Source organism: Cariama cristata, unplaced genomic scaffold, assembly GCF_000690535.1.
Source record: "Cariama cristata isolate BGI_N322 unplaced genomic scaffold, ASM69053v1 scaffold5653, whole genome shotgun sequence".
NCBI lineage: Eukaryota > Metazoa > Chordata > Aves > Cariamiformes > Cariamidae > Cariama > Cariama cristata.
In genome coordinates this window covers 261,616-286,969 of record NW_009606624.1, presented here as the reverse complement: position 1 = coordinate 286,969, position 25,354 = coordinate 261,616, and the positions used below count along the sequence as shown (strand labels likewise).

The following is a 25,354-nucleotide window of genomic DNA, read 5'->3' as shown; positions in this document are numbered from 1 at the left end:
CTCCCCGCTTCTATGCCTTTCTCATTTTTTGTTTGATTTTTCTCTCTCCTTTTCTCCCTTTCTCCCGCTCACAATAAATGATCTTTTCAGACAAGCATCCCAGACAAGCTGTTTTTTAGATTAGCACAGACCCTGATTTTTTTATTGACTAACCTGTAACAGCTAATGTGATTTGCACTTCTGTTTGCCAGCTTTCTATTGTTAGACCCACCATACTGGAACTAATATACAGGTAACTATTAGTCACCAGTGGAACTGCTAATTGTGTAGCTTAATTAATCATTCCAATTGGATTTGTTGTCTCCAAACAGAGATGTGATTAAAGCAAAGAAAATTCTTTGCCTGGCTTATCTTTTGAGAAAGGGGGACTTTAATATGATGTGCTACCTCGTATAAATCAGATGCCTGATTATTAATGCTCAGATATCACACCTAACACTGAAGTGGGAGGGCAACAGCTATTCCTGTCAGTCGTCCTGCCATTAGTCATCATGCTGAACACTTCCTCTCAGACAGTTCCCTGACTGTTGCCAAGGTGCAGGGCAGTACATTAACATTGCGGCAGTTCCTGGCCAGATTATTGGCAAGGTGGACTAGCTGGTTCTTCTAAAATGTCTCCTCCGCTGTTGGCACACGTCCTGTTCCTTTAATGCAGGAATCTGTTCTTCAGACTTCGTAGTCCACATAACCTGCTCCAAGCTCTCCATATCTAGCTGGAATCTAGTCAGGATGTCCTTCCTGTTTAGCAATACAAGAGGAGCAACATGGTTATAGTCCTTGAAATTTGTGCAAAAGCAGGTTGAGAATCTAGGGCCGAAAGCAAATATAGGGTCTGTGTGCCTCATTAATTCATCTGTTTTTTTATTGGTGCCTGCTCTGTAAAGTGTGAATGGCTGACAAGTGACAGAGAGCCTTGGCTAAGCCGAAACAGAGATGTGCCCCTTCTAGTGCTGGAAGTTAGACAGAGGGACATGTTCACTGTCCTCCAACCAAAATACCAGAGATGAAGGCATTCCATAGCTCTAAGTTTGATTCAGTGACATAGTTTCTTATCAGGTTGTAAGCTGCTGCCAATCCCAACAGGCAAAAGGAAAAAAGAAAAAGCTGAGTGTGTATCAGCTGACATGGGCATTGCTCAGGAATAGTTCAGCTTTTAAAAGCCTTTTATTATCAAGCTGTAACAAAGCTGCTTTGTACCATAAATACAAAGAAATGACCCTCTTCCCCTCTCTGTCCCAGGTGGGTGAGAAAAGTTCCTTTCTTGTTCACAGCACTCCCCAGGGCTCACTCCTTTGTGTGGGAGGCAAGTTAGAAACCACTAGAGAGGAAAGCCCTCTCCCCCTTCTGCACATGGGTCATGTTGTTTATCACAGCAGATTCTGTCCTCACTGGCTTCCCTTCAGTCTCACCTGTGGGTATTTGCATCTCTCTCTGCTGATGCCTATGGAACGTAAAATTCCCTGCTCTCTCTTTAAAGTGCCCTTTAGCCAATAGTTGCCAAAACAGTGGAGACTTGAGGTAGAAATGCCATGCAGTGTGCTTTGCTAAAGCCTTCCCACTGTGAATCAAATATGTTGTGGGTATATTCAGTGCAAATGGAAGTAGGTCCTGACTTCCAGTAGCCAGAGTTATGCTTTGAAGGCTGATACTCAGATTACTGTGTATTTGTATCTGGCCTGGAGCTTTTTATTGATTTGCTTGTTAAGCCAAAGTTCTGCAGAGCTGAGGGAAAGGGAAACCTGACCAAGGTGGAAAGTTCCTGCATTGTTTTGTCTGTTTTTAACCAAATGAAATACAGTGAACAGGACAACGTGTCCCACGCGCTGTCTGGCGATTTCGATTTCCCTTCCCCACATATTGAGTCTGTTGAACTTGTCCATAACCCTAACTCATAGCTCTGACATGCCTCAGCTCCAGCAGCATGAATGTGCTTTTGTTGTTCTTCGCAGTCCTTTTTGCTGACATACATCTTGATGTGCGTCAAGCGCGCTGCCTCCCAAAGTCAAAACAGCTGCATCTTAGAGAGGGGGGAAACTTTCAAAGAAAAAACAGACAGACTCTTGCTGTACTCTGTTGGTAGTAACAGATAATTAAATGTAAAAGTTTCAACAGAGGGGAGACATTTATTGCCAGGCAAGGCCCAGCAACATTGTAGGAAATGTCTTTTGTGTTGCCCTGAACACAGCCCTGAGTCTATGAACTGTGCTGGTGATTTGGTGAATGTTTACATTCTTTCAGTCTTAAAGGTAATCGGCCGCACTGTGTTGATGGGAACCTAGAGGATGTAAAAGAGTGAAATCAAACTTTATCAAGCCGTTTAACATGATCTTTTTTCTCTCTGCAGGCATTTCTTCACCGGATCCGCCAGAATGCTGTGGACAAAGCTGAGAAGTACATAACAGAGGAGAATGTTAAGGTATTTCTTCTATCTTCTTCGTTTTCTTGGTAGGGAAAATGATACATAAGGAAAGGCTAGATTCAGGGATATGAATGTCAAATATCCTCAATATCTTCATGTGATATTGATGCTTATTATTAAAGTTGCTCCCTAAGGACAAGAGGCTCATGTTGACAGTTTATCTGTCAATCTGTTTGCCAATTTGTATAGCTGTCATCTTCCAGCAGTTTTTCTTCCTACCAGCTAATTTCAGTAAAATTTGATAACAGTGTAGCATTGTCAGAGATACTAACTTTTGGCAAGGTTTGTGAAATGGTAGGTAGAGGACAGAGAAGCCTTTTTGGTATCTTTGGGAGGAAAGACAGGGAATGCACAGCCCTTGTCTATTTTGCTTGACAATATTCAGTTAGCCAATTTGCATCTGCTGTCTTTTACAAATCTAAAATTGATAGGGCTTAGGAGGAGGAGGCAGGAATATTCCTTTGTGTTCTAGTGGGAAGGAATTTGGGTTCTTGTGGGAAGACTAAGTAAGGTGAGACCCTTGCATGAGGAGGTTCTTGAATGAATTTTGCACTGGAAAGAGATAAGGGACACAGAACACAGAGCTGTGAGGTACTAGCTTCTCTAGTGCCTCTAGTCACAGTAGACCTTGTTGTTCATTATTTTCGTAAATACAAGCAACACTTGTAGTAATTTGGCTCAAAAACCCTCTTTGTACACATGTGCAAGTGAAACCTAATGATCAGTGAGACAGAGTGCAGTTTTTTTGCAATTAGAAACTTATTTATTCGGCTTGCATTTGACCCTGTAGCTCCTAAATCAGCAGAAACATTGCCCTTTACACTTGTGGGAGCAGGGCACAGCAATAACAGGTATATCACACCAGCCAGCGCTGGTGCAGCTGGCATGTGTTTCGCCAAGGCTGGTTCCTCCATTTCACATACTAGTATTATCTGAATGTATAGAGATCCTAGCAGGCCTCTAGCCACTGTTTTTGCTATTCGTTCTACAGGCTAACAATACTATAGTATTGACTGACTGGCATCAGAAGGGGCTGGTAGCAAGACGGCTTGGCAGCTTTGTGGAGCTAAGCCTCCTGCTGTCTTCAATTTGGAAGTCCCCACTCCCCAGAAACTCACGATCTAGAGTCTGAAGTAAGTTTGGAGGTGACTGAAGAAAAAGTAGACAAATGATTAGTGACGATAGATCTCGTGTGCAGAGAGGTGTGCAAAAAGTAAGCTCTGCGTGAGAAATAAACCTACACAACTATTTGCCAATTTGAACAGCCACAGATGTTGATGAAAGTTATTATTCTATCATTATTCATATATCATCAAAATGAATATTAATTATGACTACCACTTAATCAGATGCAGCACACACAAAGCCTGTGCAGAAGAATCTGTATTTTCTCTGCTGATTTAGATGTATTTGTATTTGAAGTTTCATCACACTCCTCTGGGGAAGTACCTCTTCATTTTTGTGTTATTCTTGAAGTGCCTGGGGGTCTTTTTGAGGCCACTGTGAGACCTCATTTATTCTTATTATTATGATACCCAGCTTTCAATAACAGAGCTTCTCTTCAGTCATAAAGGACCTACGCCTATTGCTGGTGAAATAGAATCACAAAGGCACAATTTTCTTGATCAGAGTCAATATTATCTCCTTCTCCCCATATCCCAAATAATTTCATTGTCTTTCCTGCAGTTGAAAGATATTTCTTCTTTCTTTCCCTCTCTTTTCTTCCTCCTTACTGGTAGAGGCAAGACAAGCAAGGTAGTGTTGGGATTTCTGATAACTCTGCCTGCTAATATTATGTATGTCAAGTCACCAGGGAGCTGTGAGGTGGTTGGCAGAAGCGAAGATGGTAGCAGGGGCTGTATAAATGGTTTGGCAGCTTATGTAAGGAGAAGTCTGTCTTTTCCTCTCTTTCTTCATGCACCAGAAATGTCTAGAGGAAAATACAGGATATTCTGGCAGGAACTTACCTCTGAGCAAAAGGAGAAAGTGCTTTTTAGGATAATTTGGCTTATTACTCCCAGTATTATTTTTGCAGGTTTCTTCTACAGCTGACGCTAAGCACTGGAGATCTCAGTAATCTTTGGTCACTGTATCCCCTTCCAGAAAGGTCGTGTGGAGTCCTGTGCCAGGCCCAGATTTTACAAGTACTCCAGTGACTAACAGCTGCAGCAACATCATAAAAAAAGTGGTTTTAGTTTATTTACCGCCTCATGTGGGAATAACTCTATTGATAGGTTAGTATTATGCTACATTCACAGCAGGGCAGTGATGTCATTTTACTGATAGAGTAGATGGAAGGCAGTACAACTTGAGGGCGTACGCAAGCTGCCAGACAAAGGTCCTCACGTGAGATTTTTTAATGGTAACTCTGTATTAGATGTAGAAGCACATGCAGTCAAGGTCTCTCTGCTGCCTTGATTTTCAAGTGACTCTTCTTATCTGTGAATTCTGCTGCAAGCAGAGCTCTGCTGACCGCCACGGAATTCATTAGATTACACAGATATTCCTTGGATCAAAAAAATACCCCCCGGAGACTGCTCCTGAAGGATAAAATCATCCCTGACAGATGTTTTCCTCTTCCTTGTTAATTCCCTTTTGGCACAGCTTCTGGCAAAGCCATGCAAACAGAGGCTACTGTGTCATCACATCAGTTTCAGCCATGTGACAGACCCATCCTATGCTTTGCTTGAATTAGCACAGGAAGTTTTCTGGAAGCAATCAAATGGTCCTAGCTCCCTGTCCTTTATCTTGGTTCAGAGCCCATCAGTGCAAATTCAGCATGTTGGAACCTTTTAGTTTATTCAGAGCAAGAAAGGAGCTATGAGGCACAAGCCTGCATTAATGATGGTGCAGACTACCATATCTCAGCATTCCTGAAGTGAGAGGGGAGCAAAGACAAAGAAGATGCAACCAGCTCTGCTCTGCCCATGCAGCCAGCTTGCAGGAGGAGTTTGAGAGGAATACTCTGCCCATCCTTGAATAATAGAAGGTATGGAGTTGAACCTGGGTACATGCAGAGAGGAAGGCTACTTGAATTCCTGATCTTGTGTACCCCTGCAAAACGAGAGAGAAACTGGTTTTAAACCAGGAATGGAGGCTTCATTCCTGTCTTTAATAATTAGACTTAATTTACAGATTATTGTTTTTCTGGGTTACTGCTACATCACGAGCCACCAGGCTGAATCAGTGTTGCATCTGGTGAATAAATTCCACTGTATGAAGTTGAAAAGCTTAGTGTTACGATAAAGTGCTTTGGGAAGTGTTGGAGGATGTTAGACTTGATCACTTCCCACACTGAATGCTAGGAAGATGAAGGCTGGCTCCGTCAGGCTGCACGCTGTGAGGTTCAGAGGAGTGTTACCCACTCACTGTGCAAGACCTGGGAGGCTGCTTCCAATGTGAAAGCTGGTTTGACTGCACTACAGATCTTCTGTTTGTAAGTAGCATAATTAAAGCGAAGTGATAGAAAATGATGTCTGCAATATGTATGTCGCTGCAGACTCCAGGATTTACTTTGCCTATTCAGACTTTCCTCCAGTGGCTGTCAATACTGATGGCTGTGTCACCATGCATCAGAACTTCTCCCTGTGTGTAGGCAGCATTCCGTGTCCTCTGTGTGTATTCAAACTTTCTTCCATGTTTTGTATGAAGATGATGAAGACTTACAAAGCTTTTGTGTTTATAGCAGCTTTCACCCTGGCAGTTGATTCCCCTTAGCACACATGTATTCAAATCACTAGGGATCATTTAGCTATGAGATTGCACAATTACCTTTTAGTACACATCTAAACTAGGGGCCTCTGTCCCACTACATACGTCTTTTAGAACCACTGAGATCAGTGAAGGGGAACTCTAAAATGCTGCTCTTTTGGTTGGCAAGCACTTTACGCTATTCTGTACTCCTGTCAGTGGAATGCTAGATCCCATGTGGCAGAGGTTTGGTCTCTTATATATGGGTACGTCTTTGTGTGTGATAGCTTCAAGTCGTTTTCTTCCAGATAGTGAATTCTAATGCATGGGAAGAAAAGGCAAATGACTTCCTGCTTCTGTCTCCTGCAAAGTGAGTTTGGTCCTTGTGATTCCCTTCACCTGGTTGGTCTCATAGGAAATCTTCTCTAGACTTGAAAGAGGTTCCTCACATTCATCATGCTCAGGTATTTGGAAAGGTAACCTTCATTTACAGCAGGTACTTCAGTAGCAATAAAGGTTTCCATTAGGGGGCCAGGAAAGGGGCAAATACAGTGTAATTCATTCTGTACAAGTCCCTGTCTGTGCTTTAGATCATATCATGGCAAGTCTGCAACCAAAATATTTTGATGCTACTACTTTAACAAAACACTCTCATATATTAACAGCTAGCAATGTTTTTATTTTTCAGATCTTATTTTCTAACATCGAAGACATTCTTGGTGTTCATAAAGAGTTCCTGGCTGCCCTGGAATTTTGTTTACAACCAGAACCTCAGTCTCAGCATGAACTGGGAAATGTTTTCTTAAAATTTGTAAGTACAATGACTTAACGCTATCTGAAAATACAGTTTCCTGTCATAAGCTCCCATGCCCCTTAGCTAGCCTTAATCTCTAAGGCTTGTGGCAGTACTATGACAATGTGTGTCTTGTATGAAAGTTGTAGGTAGGGTGGGAAAAAACTTGTGAATGAGGTTAGAACAATGGAAACCACATCAAACTCAACTAAACAACGAGGTATTTTTAGAAATTCTTCCCATTGAGTATTTTTTTCCTTTTTTTTTTCTCACCCAGCTGATCACATTTTATTGCTGAGAATTTGTCTGCTTTGGTTCCAAAGGTTTCAAAAAAACAGCACAATTTCAAGTAAATGAGTAATTTTTGTGTGTATTTTATGATTTTAAAAAACTGAAACCCACAAAGATCTAAGATCAAAATTAAAACCAAAGGACAATACATCATTTGCAGTAGTTCGTATCTGTGCATACATTTATCCTTCAGTAAATGAAAGGTAGTGTGAGATGGCTTATCTTGCTGAAGTGCAGCACAAGTTACAACACACAGCCTTTTACCATGGAATAAATGAGTACCTGCATTCTGTAGCTCAAAAGTAAATAAAATTGGGCTTTTGGACTCAATGCTGGCTCAAGAATTCCAGAGGTACGAAATGAGAAGTAGTCATATAATGCAAATTCGCTCTGCCAGTTCCAGGTTGTTTAGAAGATTTTGACAAGTTACTTTTGTGTCATCTGACTTTATGCCTGATAGATATATTATTTGTTCTCCTACTACGTCCATAATATGATCATGTGTGCCAACCTGATCCAGTCGGATTGGTACTGCCAGGTAATACAGGAAAGCACAGACCCATACTAAGGATCATGCAATTGCAGCTTATGATATCCTGCCATTGCTTCTCTCATTGTAATTTGTTTCTTATACTGTGAAATTCTTCCTGTGGTAGTTTTTTGTTTTGGTTTGGTTTTAACTTGACTTGATTTTCAGTCATGTATGTGTGCCATCCTCTGACTAGTATGTATGTAGAGCATACTGTATATGCAAGATCAGTTGTTATATACACCTGGTTACAAGATGGACTCATTTAAATGCAAAGTTACTAATTTACATGTATCATAGTTTGAAGTCGCACATTTTTTTCATTTGGAGCGGCCCTCCTGAGATGTTTGAAAATTAGAAAGCATGTACATAATAGCCGTTTCTTCAAATCCTTATTAACTGCATTAAGCCACAGGCCAACTTTCTATCAAAAAATGTTCTATTACATGTTCATAATAAAAATTCATGCTTTCACAGTTCATCAGGTTTGAGTGGACAGCAATTATACAGCCATTCATTACTCATAGAGCTTTACGAACTGCCCCCCTCGTATAATTTTTATTTATGCTGTGACAACTATTAAAATAGTGTCGGAAAGTGTTATATTGAGACTATGCCCTAAAATTGTATCAGATGTGAAGACTGACTGTCAGCTGAAAAACATACTGGTAAACTTAGTTAAAGCCTTGAATACCCACTAGAATCATTGCCTACCAACAAGATGTGCTATACTAATGTATTAGTATTCATTAGCAACGGTGTCAAAATTAGAGGGCTTTTGAGTGATGCTGTCAAATTGTCTACTGCGTTTCAGAGTGGCACTGAATAACCAGAAATGTTAACATCCTGTCATTTGACTGAATTCAAGCCTGGTACGTGTAGTCATTGGTAGTGTTTTCTTTTACATGAACATATAATTTTGTAACTTTATTACTGTTAAATTTAGTAATTATCTAATGTTGCTTATTTATCAAACATGCAACAGTACAGGAATTATGAAACTGTAATGCACAGGGATGAGCGCTGATTGAGAATTTGTCTTCTGATAGAGGCAGTTTGACTGAGATAAGCTTACATTGCTGTTTGTGCAGTGCATTGCAAACAATGTATACATCAACTGTTTCATGATTCCCTACGGAAGAAGCAGCTTGTGCAGAAGGAAGTAAAACATATATTCGATTCAGAATATATAGAAAAAGTTGGACTCATCCATAATTACCTTAGGGAAATGTAGGAATACTGTTAGGAGCATTGTGGTAGCTCAGATCTGAGTAAGGAACAGTTAACAGAAGATTATCAAGAGAGGAGGAAATAATCTGTCCTTGCATGCAGATTGTGCCTAGGTTTTAGAAGACAAGCTTCTTTGGGTATTTGGGGGTGAAGGGGGTGAGATTTGTGTCCTGTCACAGTACAGACTTCCATAGTGAGTCTCCAGCAGGTGACAGGGAGATGCCAGTGGCAACTGTGGTTCAGAGTGAGTCTTCGGTTCCTCTCTGCTTAGGCTTCCAAAGCTCCATTTCCCCAATTGGGGCTGTTCTGATGAAGCAGAGGCATTCATAAAAAACCCTGTGCCTCAGAAACAGTACTCCTGAAGGTGTTTCCATGCTGCTGAAACCATTTTTTTTTTTTAAATAGTGTTCAGTACTTTGCCACCACAAGAAACCCTTGCAACACACTTGAGGTTTCCTGGAGAAAAACCCAGTCATTCTCATCCAGTAATACACTCCTGCAACATGGCTGAAGAGCCTTTTTCAGAGTGTGTGTTACTAGCTAGTTTACTCAGGGAAAACATGGGCAACATATTTCTTTGGTCTTTCATTTTGGGTAGGGTTCTGTTGTTGTTGCAATGTGCTTAGAAGAAGTGCTAGGAAGAACACCTTCAGTAATGCTTTTTCATTGTCACCAAATCACACTGTAACCTCAGGGGAGTTGCAGTGAGGAAGTGACATAAGGCCTGTGAATCTTGAAAGTGTCAGTGTATCTTCTGTCATGATCACCTGGCAAGGTCATTCTTAGTCCTGGTTATGAACTCAGTCCTTGTCAGCAGCCAGATGTTAGTACAGGTGCTTTTCTTCAGGAAGTCAATGTTAAAAATGCTCATAAATTTGGTGAATAGCTTGCTAATTGTTGAAGCACTACTCTACAGCCTTAAACAAAATGGCATGTAGAATAAGTCTTTAACATCAAAGAAAGCATATACACTGAACTTGGAATAATCACGCCTCATCAGCATAGGTTCTTTTGTGCAGGTCAGGAGAATGTATGGCTGACTCAAGGGCAGAAGGGCAGAGAACTGACAGATGCTTCATTTCTGATACTGCCATATTGCTAGAGGTTTGGTGATGTAATAGCTAGAAACTTGTTCAAGGGAAACATGTTTTCTTCTCATTCGTAGGAGCAATGTTGCATGAGTGATCAGTTTTACTGTCTAAGTCATCAGGGATCTTGTTTTGTTGAGAATTATATCTTCTGTTTGGCTTAGGTTTGTCATGTTGACAAAATTGGTTTCAGCCTGCTTTGAAACAAGAAAATGCTATGCCTTGTTAAAAATAGGTCCAAAAAAAGTTGTTACAATTTTCCAAATATCTTACTTGCTTTTTCTAGTCAAAACTGTTTTCAAATTCACACTAATTTGTGGGCAGTTCTAATGGACCCAAAATAACATATTTGGAAAATAAACTATTGGTTAAGGATTTATTTTAACCAAACCTAAGAACAGTATAGACTTATTTCTGTCACCAAAGTCAGAAGCTCTAGCTGTGTATCCAGCAGATTTGCTGAGTAAGAAGGTGCCATTTTTATGTGGTCACATCTCTGACCATAATTGCACTTTAATATACAGTAACTGCAGGTTCAGAATTCCTGGGCTAACATCTGTAATTATGTAACTGATAATTTCCTCACCAGTGGTTGGGAGAGTCCAGGACTGCATGTCACCCAGAGAGGAAATTAAACACTTCAGACACTGAGTAATTTAAAGCATAGTTCTCATATTTGTGGGTCTCATGCATGAAGGACAGCTGGAAAAGACTTGATGAAAGCACTCTGGTGTGTATAATTATTGTACTGACTTGAGCTTTAGCAAAGGGATTTTGTTATGATCTAAATATAACCTCCCAAAACTCCAGGCACTCAAAGCTGCAGTCAGAAACCTGAGCAATGACATTTTGTGTGCATTGATGTAACGGATGCTGTTGTGTTAATGGTTACTATTTTTAGCTTCAAGTGTGCTGCTTGTGTGCATCTAGGGAGTTGAGGAGGAAATGTAGGAGAAACTCATATATCTGTCTTCTCGTTCTGTAACTCTCCAGTTTTTATGGTTGAAAACAATCCCATGCCTCTCAATTGCCTCTTTTCTATTGTGCTATGGACCCAGTGCTGCCTTTTCCTGCATCTGGTGATCAGAAACCTTTGTTTCTTTTCAGCTTCCTAATATAATATTAAACTCTAGTAGTAATATGAACAGCTGTAGATCAAGGATAAAAGTCTCGAACATCTGCATTCCAGCTCTTTGCACCGTACTCTTTGTGGCTGTTGTTTTATTTGCTTTGTACTGTTGTTGTTGTGCCTGGACATACATCTATTTATTCTCAATTCTTCCTTTGAAAGTATAAGGAGGGAAAAAAATGTCATCAGATTAGTGATAAACCAAACCCAAAAGCATTTTAGTCTCTGAGAGTGTAGATCTAGCCATTGAGCATCTGACCAGAATGTCAAATTCTCCTAAGCTAATATTAATACAATTTCTTTTCCATGTAACAAGAGTGAAGGGAATGCCTAGTGAGTGCAGCTGTATTCCCATGGATTCATGTTACTTAACTCCTTCAGCTGGCAGTAGTTTTTTGTTTGGATCACTGTGAGCTGTCTTGAAAGTAGCTAGATGCTGCAGACATCTTCAGCTAACACAGGAAGCTCTACATCTCTGAAGAGTGCTAGGAGTCCAGTCAAAACTCAAAAAAAATTAACTTCCTAGTTCTAGGAAGATGAACAGGTTCAGACAGAATGTTTTCAGGCCAGGATCCTAAATAGAAAATCAATGATGTTAATGCCACAGCAAACTCTGGAAGGCATTGTCTACATGGCATGGTGCCCTGAGATGCCAGCTCTGGAAGGCCTCCCTTATTACCCCTGGCAGAGTACCATACGAATGCATCTAAATTACTTTTGATATGCAAAGTAGCTTGTCTGAGTAGCTCTGCATGGCACTGCATGGTGGCATAGAAGCTGACCTGAATCAGGAAAGAAACTACTATTGTGAGAAGCATGCAAAAAATGGTGGGTCTTTTTGGCTTCTGAATCATTGAACCTGTCTAAAGCCTAATACAGTCTTTTGACTCCCCTTTTATTCCAGTGAATGCAATACTGGAATCTCTTAACATAGCTACTGAAAGTTCAGCCCTTCCCAACGGCCTTGAAAGATTCAGCTTGCTCCTTGCCTGACCTGCTCAGGCATGGAAATAGGTGTTACTGCTTCTTCTGTGATCATTTCAGTGTTTCCAGATATCTGGTGTTTGCAATGGGTTCAGCATCTCGGATCATTTTAGTTAGACAGAATTGCCCTGTCTTTGATTCTGGAGATCAGTAAAGCAGAACTTGGTGCTGCCAGCTGACCCTTGTTTCTTAACAGGGGATTTCATTCCACTGCATGTGCTGGTGGGTGTGACATGTTCCAGTGTAAGTACCTCAATCTAGTTGTGAAGCTACGTTTCCCTTCCTGTAATTTCTGTAATATGTTGGTTAATTTGTGTGTTTTTCATGAAAATCTTGCATTTAGGGAAAATGTTATGGACAACTGACCCACTGTTTAGTGTTGCATTAAAATAGTGAGGTCTGCTGCTTGTTTCAGAACACAAAGTGAACCAGCCAACTCACTGGGGGTTCCCCCTCAGCCCTGAAAGGCAGGGGATTTCCAGCTGGTTGCTTTGTGTTTTAGTTCCCCTCCAGATCTCTGAGCTTCTTCCAGGCCTTGGTTCTTCCCAGCCACCTCTGTTTCTTCCTCCTGCAGGAGTGGTTAGCACAGCTTAGAAATGTCAGCCCCGTTGCTCCTGGTTTTACTCTGCTCCTGGCTACTCTGCTGGAATATCCTGACATACATGCAAGTATCCCTGAGATAGAAAAATCCATTCTTTCAGCAAAGAATATATTATTTCAGTGATGCATTAAGAGGAAAAGTGCTGGAAGTCTCTGTGCTCAGAAGGCTGATGTTAACTTACAACAGAGTGAGTTAGGAATTAGTGGAACACTTCTATACATTATTCCCATTAGAGGAGTATTGTGCACTTCATGTAAACTACAACCCTAATGCCACTCAGAGTGCACACCCCTTTGTAAAGAATTTGGTATCAGAGTATGGCAAAATATTCACTCCAATTTTGTCTGAGTCAATAAGTTACTGTGTTTTTCCTTGCAGAAAGACAAATTCTTTGTGTACGAGGAGTACTGTAGCAACCACGAGAAAGCACTCAGACTGCTGATGGAATTGAACAAGATCCCAACAGTGAGAACATTCCTTCTGGTAAGCACCTTCTCTAGCACTCTTGACTTAATAATCTGACTTTGCACTGTACTTATAATAACCTTTTGGTATCTCAGGAATGCTCCGGACGTTTTGCAAACATTACCAATTCCAGGTATGCAGCACTCAGGATGAATAGGTATTGAAATCACTGATGAGTTCAGCACAGAACTAAGCAAAGCTCTGGTATGAGTAATTTCAGTGGAAATAGGGAAGTTTTTTTTTGTTTTTTTAAAGAAGCAACAGAAAATTTGAGCAAAGATTGTGAAAGGAGTAATGCAATAAGTCAGCAGTAGGGCTGTGACTAGTTCCCAGTGGATCTGGTTCCCTGCTCAGTTCTCTGACCAATCCACCATCTGCAGACCCACCAGAAAAATGTGGCCTGCTTCTGACATCCTTTTCCCCATGAGTCCAGTTGTGGGCAAGAAATGTAGTCTGGATGAATTGTTTTGACTGCATCATTGCTGCTTTTATCAAAAATGACCTAACTCCCCATCCAACCCATGATGTATTAGTATCTGTGTTGGGAGGGACTGTGGCATACAACCTTCAAATGTCTCTTACAGAGGCTGGGAGGAGAAACAGTAGACAGTGCCTTCTGCCCAACATTCCCTATTTTTCTTTCTTTTCTTGGATGTTTCTCCTCCTAGCCTTCACCCCAGTTCTGCTTGATTTTTGGATGTCTTGTTTTCCTGGCCATGGATGCATGGCATTTGGAATGATGTTGGCATGTAGGTGAGGGACTAATTCAGCACATTATTTTTTATTTCTTAGTGAATGATAAGAGGTAAAAGAAAGGCTGTCGTTTTGCAAAGGACCTGCTCTTCTTTCTGCACTTCTTTTGTCCTTTCTGCCAAAGGTCTGCTCTTTCCCAATATAGTACAGCAAAAGAAAAATGTTTGTCACAAGCAGGGCCAGAGCATTCTTTTAGCCACAAAATATAGGCCTCAGAGGGAGCAGCAGGGACAGGCAGTCATGCTGTTGGGTAGTCAGAATCTCTTTGTCATGTCTAAGTTTTAATGAACCTTGTTAAACCATTAGTTTGAGTCACCAAATGACCCGTTCCTTGTTTGTGAGCTCCTCTGGGTGCTTCTCTTGAGGGAAACTAATGAGAAAGTGGAGAGACAAAAGTGCATGTAAACACCATCTTTGCAACATTCAGAGTGTTCTCCACTTCCACTGGATTGGCAAAAGCCTGCTGTCTGTTACTGGCAGCAGCTGGCAAACTGATTACGAGGCACATAAAAGATGTCACACTGTCTGCTGTGGCTTGCTGCAGCACCTGAATCCAAGACACTCTTAAAATAGCAGTAAATACGGGAGGAAGAGGCTATGCTGAAGTGTCTACTTTGCTGTGGCTGCTGTAATTTCTTCCAGGCCTCCCTTCTCCACTGCCTCCTAAAGCCAATGCTATAATGCCACCATGCAGAGAAAGCTGTGTTAAAATACAAAGCTTTGCTTGTGAGGATAGATTTGGCCCAATTGCCCCCTCACAGCTGCTGAAATATAGAATGTGGGAATGTGTTTGAAAAATCAGTAAGTGTTAAAGGGCAGTTTTGAGCCCAGAGCTAGAGAGAGGGCTGAAAGAAGAGATGGGAAGGACTGAATCACTCGAGACTTGGAAAATTGGACAGGGAGCATTGTGAGCTGGTAGCCAACGCCACAGATCTAGAATAGCCTGGGGAAGGGTTATTTTACAGATGATTGTCTGTAAAAATACCAGTTAGAACTAATGAGATTTATGTATGATGTCTGTGAACATTCCTTGAAGAGGAGGATTGTTGAACTACAGCGAAAGACGCACTGAATTTCAGAGTGTGTCTGAGCCACAGCATGCATTCCACAGGGGAAAATGTTACCAGTGATGCCCCAAAGCAAGCACATCTTGGCTGAACTGAATTTAAACTTCAACTTCTGTTGACAGGACAGGTTTGCAACTGGGGTGATTTTTGGAGCAAAGTTGTCCAGATTCATGGTTGAACGTAGGAGTGTAGACTAGTTTATCTGAAATAGATCTAAAGTCCGTTTCAGTCCACTGCCTGTCTCTGGCAGCAGCCAATAACAGAATCTTCAGGGAAATGTATAAAAAGCTTAGAGTAGGTCAGTATTTGTTTATCACAAAGAGATTACAGGTTATTATGACAAAATAAGGACAGGTCAATGACTTTTCCGACGCCGTACCCAATTTTTATGTTCCCCTTCCATGTCAATCCTGAGAAATTAATTTCTATAAACTACTGAGAAATTGAACATCACTTGTTTTGAGATAGTGTGCACAAATTTATCTGTGAAATGTTCTTCTGGAATGCAGGACCCCTCCAAATTTGTGTGAACTCATTGTGTGAGTATTGCACGGGTTGATGAGTTGCTGCTTCTATTCCTCAACTTAATATCTATTTGGACTTGGATTTCTTTGGTGTATTGGTCCAATACTTGTCCCCTTCCTTACTGTGTTTAAACAGCACTGGGAGAGTAGTAATTTTTCTAGGTAGAGAAATGCCCTTCACTTTCTTTCTGTTTGAAAGTCACAGAGCTTCACAAAATTAATGCTGAAACCCAATATTTTTTTTTTTAAAATGAACATCAGAATTAATGAAAGCTGCTTTCCTTAAATTTCATTGTCTCTTGCAACTTCCTACCTACAAGGTAGCCTTGCCTGCATGTCCCATAGCTTTTTTTGCTGGGCAAGCAGCAACGTGTGCTGTGACTGTTCGAGAGCTACATGTGTGCTGGTTAGCCAGGCAGCGCACCCATGCTGTTTGTCCAGCTGTGCTTAGACGTGTTTTGCCAGAGAATTAGTGGATGTGATGCAGATGAGTCATTTATTTCAATTCCACTTTGTTTTCCTTCAGATACAAGGATTGGACTAGAGTTAATTATGTGATAACTAGCTAGTAGGCTTTATTTTAACCTTCAAGAGTTTTCTGGATCAACAGGGCAAACTTTGTATAGTGACTGAATACAAATGGTTGTATCAATTGTGGGGGTAGGCTGCATTCTTTTAGGTAATGGTGCATCTAGGTTTGCTGATTGTCATTGTAATGTTATGACATTTTTTGAGCCACCAGCTGTATAATATTTCCCCGGGAAGATACCTTTTTACACAGCCACCATTATCCACAGCAAATTTTATTTTACTGATGCACGAAGAACTTTGCAGGCTGATGGCTGTATTTCAGTGGTGAATAAAGTTCCATTTCCTGTATCTTGGGCATGGCAAAGTGCTTTCTGACCATAATACATGTTATAGGAATGCAAAATCATGTCAAAGATCACCTGAAAGCTTTGTGTCTGAGGTAACATTTGTTTCCTTTTTTGATTATAGGGTTGCATGCTTTTGGGAGGCAGAAAGACGACAGACATTCCACTAGAGGGTTATCTGCTGACTCCAATTCAGAGAATTTGCAAATATCCACTTCTGCTTAAGGTAAACCAAAGAAAGTATTTCTCCAGATGCTTGTTTTATTCTTGGAGTGATTCTGCATTTTTTTTTAGCCCTGACTTTTGTTGTCGCTACTACCTTTCTGGTTTGCATTTCTAAAAGTTTGATCCTCTATGAAGAAAATAACTTTTTATGGCTACCGTCAAAAACCTGTCTGATGCTGACAGGCTGCTGAATCTTGTAATGGTGTGGGTAGACCAGACAGGGTAACTTACTGACTAACTAATGCCTTTTGACTTCAGTTCTCTTCAGATGTTTACTAAGGTTTGTGAGTGCCATTTTAGCCACTTCCTGAAAAATTGTGTTCAGATAGAATTGTATCAGTGTTCTGAGGGACTGGATAGCTCTGGGGACTCTAAATGGGATACGTCTTTCATCACGCAGTCTCTAGTTTGAGTGTGTTCAGGTCAGTAATGATCAAAATCCTGTATCATCTGACAGCTGTTTGGCGGCTTGTTTGAAAACTGCCCGTCTCAGACGAGTTCCCAATGGACGGGTGTCATTGCAGAAATGACTACTGCAATTGGCACTAATTGGCCCCCTTGCTAGTATTCTTACCGTAGGAGCTAGAGAATAAAAGACCTAGAAAGAGCTAACTTGCCTCTCATCCCTCCAGGTCAGGGCTGGGTCACACGCCTGGCGGGAACAAGAAGAGGGAGAAGGAGAAAGCAGTTTCTAAGAGAGTTTGTATCACCCGTGGCCTTGTAGCTACTCTGGCTAACAGCCATGAATCTTCAGTGATGTCAGTCTCTTTCTCAATCAGAGTAACATTACATGTACTAAAAGAAAATTAATTAATAAAAAATATAAGAAGAAATTGCCTCATATTTTGAAAGTAATGTCCCTTCCTGACTTGAGTAAGAAAGTAAGAATTCTGCGATGAGCTGGTGCTCTTGGTCACAGGCTGACCACATGAATCAACTGTATGTCATGTAAAGCTGTTGCAGTGCTGTGTCCATACATTCAGCATGATTAAGAGTTTTTGTAGGTACAAGCTGGTTAGCTCAATACTGATCTGTTATTCCATTTAAAATTATTTGTTTCGTCTGACGAATGTTTAAATTATTTCTTTCCATTCAACTGGAGCTTTCAGAGCCGAATTTTCAAAATATGTCTTTCCTATGGGTGGAATCATTCTGTTGTCTGTGCAGCTGTGCACAAATCCATTTTACAGCAGATATTCATGCACTGTTCCTTATGGACCTAGCTACCAGGATTTAGGTGCATACAGTCAGTTTATCAGTCCAGTCAGTCTGTCCACAGCTCCACTTACAGTTTGAACAAAGGCACTTGCAATTTAGGCACATAGCAGGAGAAGCTAATGTGTGAGACTGCTACAGACATTTCTTCCACAGTATTAATAATAGCCAAGACAGGGCAAGGGTGCCTAAATCAGGAAAACACGGAAGTGGCTCCAGATCTGATTTATCTTCAGAGAGGACTGGTTATATAGAGATAATTGAAAACCTAATGATGCCTCCGTTTAAGTCCACTGTGTTTATTTGGGGTTAGTGTGGAGAGAATTTGGTGTCTGCTCAGTCTGTGGATCTGCATGGTGACTGTGAGCAGCATCCATGTGCGCAGAAAGTGAGTTCCTATGGCATCTAATGTGGTAAACAGACCAGGGGATGTGAGGACCTTAAAATGTGCATTCCTGACCAAGTATTTTGATAGTGCTTACATTTTCTTGTTTTCACTCTGTGGTGTGTTTTGTGATTGTTATCCAGCTGTGTGTTCAAGACTGAAAATCAGAGATTGTTTTGGTTCCTTACAGAAATCCCTTTTCTATTTTCCCAGGAAATTCAACGAGAAGAAATAGTGACTGGGTTCTTAATTTTGAACTGATCTCTAAATTTGTGCTGTTACTAAAAGATGAAGTGTTACTCTCCTGCAGATTCCTGTCCTGATTACCCTTTGTATGAAGGCAGTCATTAATGCATACAGAGCCTGGAGACCAGGTTCCTTCACCTGTTTATTCCATGCTGGAGACATCTTATTCCAGCCAAAGTAATCAACATCTGGCATAACCTTGCTATGCTTACCTTAACCGGTTTTATCCCAATATTTTCCAATCTTTTTGACTAAAAGATCACTGTTAGCACATCATATTTCTTGTATTTTGCTCCGTGTCCTTGATAAGCTTGAAGTAGCTCTGAAGTCAGTGTGGTTTCATGTGTCGGATCTGACCGCTCAGTATGTGGACCACCAGTCATCTCTCAAGCACAGTTTGGGGATCTCAGCTCTAAGCCATGCACACGACTGTCTTAGAGAACTCCCTAGATTTCTTCTGCACCTCAGTGCCTCTTCTTTTTCTCTTTTTAGTATGACTTTGTCGCTGAATCGCCCATTGCTAACTAGACCTGCTTAATTTCTAAGCTTTTTGGAAAACATTATTATGAGTGGTAGCCTTCTGTCAGTTTGGATAATCTGTAGACTTTTTATCTACTGACAGAAGCTTGACTTGCAAATTAAAATTTTTAAAATCTCTATTTTGTTTTAAAAGCTCTTCAAAATATTAGAATGGCAGAACCTGCCAATGCTACAAATTTTCCTGTAATCTCAGGGCTTTTACTCAAATGCTATGAGGGTGCTTGCTACAGAAACACACCTCAAAGAAATGCACACCTTTGATTACAAGGTAGTAGCATCATTGATGCAATGACATTTTGGTATTCTTCAGCTGAAATTTTCCCATTTGTCTGTACCATTCTAGGGTTCTCTCAGGGGCTGGAAGAGCTACAAATGGACCAGTTTGACTTGTTTTGCGAAGGGGTAGTAAACAAAAGACTTGAGCAAAATAAATACTTCTAAACCATAATTCAAATCTTCCCAAGTTCAATGGCAACTGAAGTCATTGGGTTTTGGGGATCAAATATTGGCCTGTGGAAATAAACTGGTGGTTTCCACTTTCTCATACTTTGTCAAAAGACCTGGGGGCACAAACCTCTCTTCTTTGAAAGCCAAAGCCAAGACCAGCAAGGTGAAGACTGAAATAGTGTTTCTTGCCTTCAAGACACAATGGGATAGAATAAAGATAAATTCGTCCTCTGATGCCAACGCTGTGCTTACCTTCTGGGGTGGGGACTCTGGTGGTTGGCTCTGCTGGGGTTGACCCAGACCCACACGCACTTGTCAAACAAATAATTGTGAAGGGAGCGAACGAGAGGAGCTGTGATGAGGCAACTCATGATGCTGCATTCTGTTTTTCTATGGATTTCTTTTTGTATATAGGCTGATATAAGTCACACTCTGTTCACTACTTGAAATTTCCTGGACAGGAAATAAAAGTTTTAAGAAAAAGCTGAGGGGAATTTCATTTTGGTTAGGCAACAAATCTGCCTCAGTCAGTGAGATTATGCCATTACTAGGTTGTTCAGCTCAGAAAATATTTGTGATCATTAGAAAGTGTAGTTGATGCTGATTCTCAAAGGTAGTGATTTCATAGTGAATAAATTGTATCCCATTCAAGACTTGTTTGATACTTGCTAACATGGAATTACCAGAGTGGACACAGATGTTTCAGACATGGGAACAGCTAAGGGAAAATACAGGCTGATTCTGTTAGTGCTGACCAGGCAACCCTCCAAGCAAGGGAAAAAAAAAAAAAAAGTAATTTTAAAAATAACACAGCCCTCAAATTAAGTGTTTGCTCTCCCTTTGCTGCTGAACTGCAGTTACTGCTCCTGAAATAGCTGTTTTGTATTCGTGGGGATTGGATCTTATTTTATCTTAATTCCCAGGACAAGGAGATACTATTGTATTCCAACTGATTAGAAAAGTCATAGACCAGAACTATCCTACTTTCCTCTTTTACTTTGTTTTTAGCAAGAGTTTGTGAACATCCAGATTTTCTGGTGACTTTGATATGACCTTGTTATAGCATAAGTATTTAGTATAGCTAAGTAGTTAGGTTTGATAAATAATATGAATAAAGTAATTCAGACTTGTCTGTGTTTGAAAGTCAACCTGAATACTAGGGTAAGACACAGACACATTTAAAATACTATAACTATTTTTTATTAATACCATATATGAGTATCCTTCTTCAGAATAATAGCATCTAGCATGGAATTAATTTGAGTTACTTAGGAATAATATACTGGAATATCTCCAAGCGCAGATACACTCTAAGCATGTATTACCAGTTATTTCCAATATAACGTACGGCATTCTGCAATTGGTGATCTTAAGTTTTCTCATCCTCTGATGAAGTTATTTGGTTTTTTGAACTAACAAAAGATGGAGGCAGAACAATGATCCAAATATTTGTGATTGATAAGTTTCAATTTTATTTATAGTTTCCATTTTTTGTGAACCAAGCATTGCAGCTTTGGAGTGGCTGACTGTAAACAGGTTTTTTTGGATGGTGTTTTTTTGGTGGTGTGTGTGTTTGTTTGTTTTTCTTGTTTTGTTTTAGTTTTAAAATTTTGGCTGCTGTCTGTATAATTTGAAAGCCTTATATATGGTTTGAAGGATGGGACTCAAACCTAGTCGTGGTGTTTCAGAATCTCTGTGCAAATAGAGAAGTAATTACATTAATATTTTTGTCCTTAATGCAGTTTTTGTCTGCTTCAGACAGCATGCAAGAAAATTACACAAAATTTCTTGGTCGGTAAATTTGCTTTATCCCCAGTCCAAAACCTCTCCAATGTGAATTCCATTTGTTTTTCTTGCTGTGAAACTTCAGCAAATGATGTGAAGTCTATTTAGGCATGTAGGAGTTCTGAATATTTGTTAGTGAGGAGCTTCATTATAAAATTTCCTTAAAAGTGAGAAAGAGGCTTGGACTAGGCTCAAACAAAACAAAACTATGCTTGCTGTGATGGGCAGTATGATTTGGTAAGAAGAAAAGAAGCAAAGGCAAATAGATGCGCAGACCTTGAGAGCATATACTATGGGAGCGACTTAAAACTCCAGTGCATGTAGGTACACTGGAAAGCTTGCCCACTAAATATTTCTAGCAGAACATTTTGGATTAAGGCAGCTCTGTCTCACTGATAATAATTGTATGACTGTATTAATTAATGCAAACCATACTACTTAAGAGTAGAAGCAGCTGTTGTGTATACCAATCTCTGAACAAAAATAGCCTTTTTGCCTTAATAAAGAGCATTTATGTCAGCAAGAAGAAAACTGTAGGGGCGCGGTGATCATGAGTTAATCACACCATTAGGGGTGGGGATTAGGAGCAGTCATTTCTGTCTCCTTCTTCCCGACACACACACGAGGAATGTGCAGCACATGACAGCCGCACCCCTGCGGGCTCCTGATAGCCCAGTGCATGTCACAGAGGTTGTTTCTTGTTTGATGTCTGTTCTCTTAAGGAATTGCTCAGACTCCAGCCAGAAATGCACATTCCACCTCTGATCCTTTAAAAATATATCATAATGTACACAAGTCCATGGATGATTTAGGGCAGTAATTATGTATTGCTTCATGTGATGGAAAACTCATTGGCCCTAGGAGGAAAAGAAAAACTGGATGCTAAAAGCTGAGTGACCAAATTCAGAATCCTTTTGAAAGGGAAAGCCCCAAAATGAGGCACATACAGGCCTTAATAAATGCGGTTCTGGACTTTGAAAGGGAAAGATGGGAAGCCAGGGGTGTGGATACAGATCAGGATGAAGAAAGGTTAACTCACTGTCTCCCTGTTCTTCCTCTCCATTCCTCTCAGAGCTGTTTAAGGAACAGAATCTTCTAATTGGCCATAATTGAATATGTTTAATCTTTGGGAGTTTGTTTTTTTGTTGTTTGGTTTGGGGTTTTTTTCCCCTTCTTTTTTTCCCCCCAAGAAAAGTGGTGTTGCTCTTAGATTCGTGACATTGGCTGGTTGAAATCCAAGTCTATGTAGCACAACATTAAAAATTATATATACCCTACAGAGTTGTAAGGAACACTGCCAATTTATAAATCATACTTCTGTCTTCCACACTTTTTATATATAATCACAAATAAGTGGCAATATTTATAAAACTGGAAATGTTTTTGTTACATTTTAATTTAGCATATGTTGTAGATTTGATGGCACATTGAATATAAGCTGTTTTACTGATTTATCTTTGCTTGTCTGGTTGTTACCCTGCAGAAACATTGACATAAATTACCAATTTTAAAAATACACAGAATAATAAAAAAAACCCCAACGCTATGATTGGCAGGTACACAGATAGAACCCGGTGTAACATTTATTTTCTGGTTAGTTTAAGTGGAAAATAAATTCTAATACAAGCAAATATTAAAAACTGAAATACGAATATAAAACTCCTGGAAACATTTATATTCACAGAAAGATTTGTTGGTTTGTTTTTTGGTTTTGTTTGTTTGTTTAAGAAGCACATTTTGGAGCTGAACTGTTTATTAACACACCTTTTTGAACTGATAAGTAAATATGTTGTCTTTGTTATCTCTGTAATCCTGAGATGTTCAGTAGGTAACCAACGGATGTATCTCTGAAACCGTATTTCACGTGTGCACTGGTTTGTTGTGCAAAGTGAGACAGCCTGGCAAGCAATGATTTGCACCAGTCAATGCACAATGTTAACATTCATTGCGCAAAGTCCATGTTAAGCCATGTCTGAGCGTCCTCAGGAGTATAAAGATAGGAGGAAGGAATTTTTAAAATAGAGAGACTTGTAAATTTCAGCTGCAAACCATGTGTTCAGTTGTCAGTTTTAAGTACGCAAACAATCATTTTTGTGTGGCAAGGGAGGATATGGGGAAGGATGACAGACACTTCTTTTTTAAAAAAGATCAGTTAAGCAGAATAACATCCCTTTTTCTAGGAAATATTAAAATTGTGTTTACATTTAAAAAACCTCTAGTTTCCTCTGCCTGCCTGCATTGGTTGCTCATCATCCCTCTTGCCACCTCTTTGCATCTTCCTGTGTAATGTTCTTTTTGCTGAGTTTTCTCCTCATAGGTTTTTCTGGTTGGTTGGTTGGATTTTTTGGAGTTAAGCACAGTTAGCGAATAGACAAATGTATGAGCAGTTGATGTGTCTTACGTCTTCTGTGATTTAGTTGTTATATTTAAATTCTATCATGTTTAAATGTTAGATGTCATGTTTAAATGACATCTATCATGTCATTTAAATTCTATCATGTTGTAGCCTTAAACTATTTAAAGCTGCATCTGAGATTGAAATACTTAAGTTGGAAATCCTTTTACTCCATTGCATAATCCAAAACTGGCATTTTTTAGTAGACTGGATGTAAGTGTCCAATCCTTCCTTTCTGTATGCTGTTCAGGAGGACATTGCAGCTGGATGTAGATGTCTTGGAGTGCTCTGTTACTCCTTTTGTAAAATGAGTTGTGTTCTGTGTGGAGGTGTTATGAGTGGCATGACATCAATCTTTGCAGCTATGAAAGGGGTGTGAAATAAAAGGAGCATTCTGTGCCCAGAGGACACAGTTCCCATTTCTATCTCAGCTCTTTTAAAGAACAGAGATTTTTATCTGCCCCCCCGCCCCGCCCCCCCAGCTTATGATACAGAATACCTTTGCAACTCCCTACCCCCAAAAAAGAAGAGAGAAAAGTCAGAGGATAATGGTGAAGATGATAGAGGCTTTGAAAAATATCAGCTTTTCTGTTCTCCACTGCTGGTTAGTCTGAAGGATTAACAAGTCTGTAGCTAGAAAGTAGAGGGGGTTTATGAATTATTTTAAGAAAATACTTGCAACGAATAGTTTTCTGCAAGTGGCAGCAACCTCATTTCCTAGCCCTATTAGTGCACAAGTTGCAATACATAAGATAGTCATTCCAGACAACGATATATATGAGCTTTATGGAGGACAAGACAGTCATAGGCTGCCAGCTGGTCTGTCTCTCAGCTGCCTTTCAAAATGTTGTCAAATGCTCTCAGAGTTTACACATCATAAATCTGTCACTAAAATAAATAAGTACCCAGAGCTCCCTGACTGTATTTCAGAAGTGCTAGGCTCTGCTCTTTTGGAGCATGGCAGCATCAGAGCAGTGTGGCTCTTCCTCAGGTACCTTAAGACTGGGCAGTGGTGGGACGAGTTCTCTGACTGTCTGTCCTGCTTATGCTGTTGAGGCAACTGAGTGCCCTAGCCAGCACCCTCCCTGCCTTTTCCAGCCTCCTCTCCTGCTCCTTGGGCAAAACTGCAGACGGGTAGCAGGAGTGAGGCAGATGCTGTGTTTATTGCAGCAAAGGCCTGCGGTGAATGAAGAGTTCTTTCTCTGTTTCTTAGTGATATTTCAGAAAGGGATGTTTAGATGCTACTAGGGTATGCATACCTGTTCCCAAAGCAGTGTGAGTGACACTTGAGCTGCAGAACTTAATTGATTTTTTAAATGAGAGTCATGTAGCAAAAATTCTGCACTCTGTGTTGGAAGCATTGAACAGAGGCTAGCATCACCGAAGTGCAACACCTCTCTCCTCCTTTTTCTTTTTGAACACTTACCGTCCTTGGCCTTATCTTCAGCAAAAGTAGAGTGAAAACTTCCATAGGGAATTTCATTTGTGATATCAACTGGCGTTTGTAGCAGCCAGCCTCTTTTTCCTGTGTGTGTGTTACTCACTCTATAACTCAACCAAGAGTTTAATATCATTAACTCCTCTCTCTTAATGGGATTCCCAGCTGTTAGCACATTACCCATCTCCTCTGTCATCCATCTGACAAGAGCCATTGTCAATCTCCGTTTATAATTTTCTG

The 25,354-nt window shown here is 40.3% G+C and overlaps 1 protein-coding gene across 1 annotated transcript in view; it reads left to right on the top strand.

Moving 5' to 3' along the window:
• The window catches only part of LOC104158707 (phosphatidylinositol 3,4,5-trisphosphate-dependent Rac exchanger 1 protein-like), a 107,545-nt gene that overhangs the window by 7,941 nt on the left and 74,250 nt on the right, over positions 1-25,354 (top strand). The window contains 4 exon segments of the mRNA XM_009696426.1: positions 2,345-2,416; positions 6,798-6,920; positions 13,133-13,237; positions 16,563-16,664. Of these exon segments, the coding sequence (XP_009694728.1) occupies positions 2,345-2,416; positions 6,798-6,920; positions 13,133-13,237; positions 16,563-16,664 (402 nt within the window).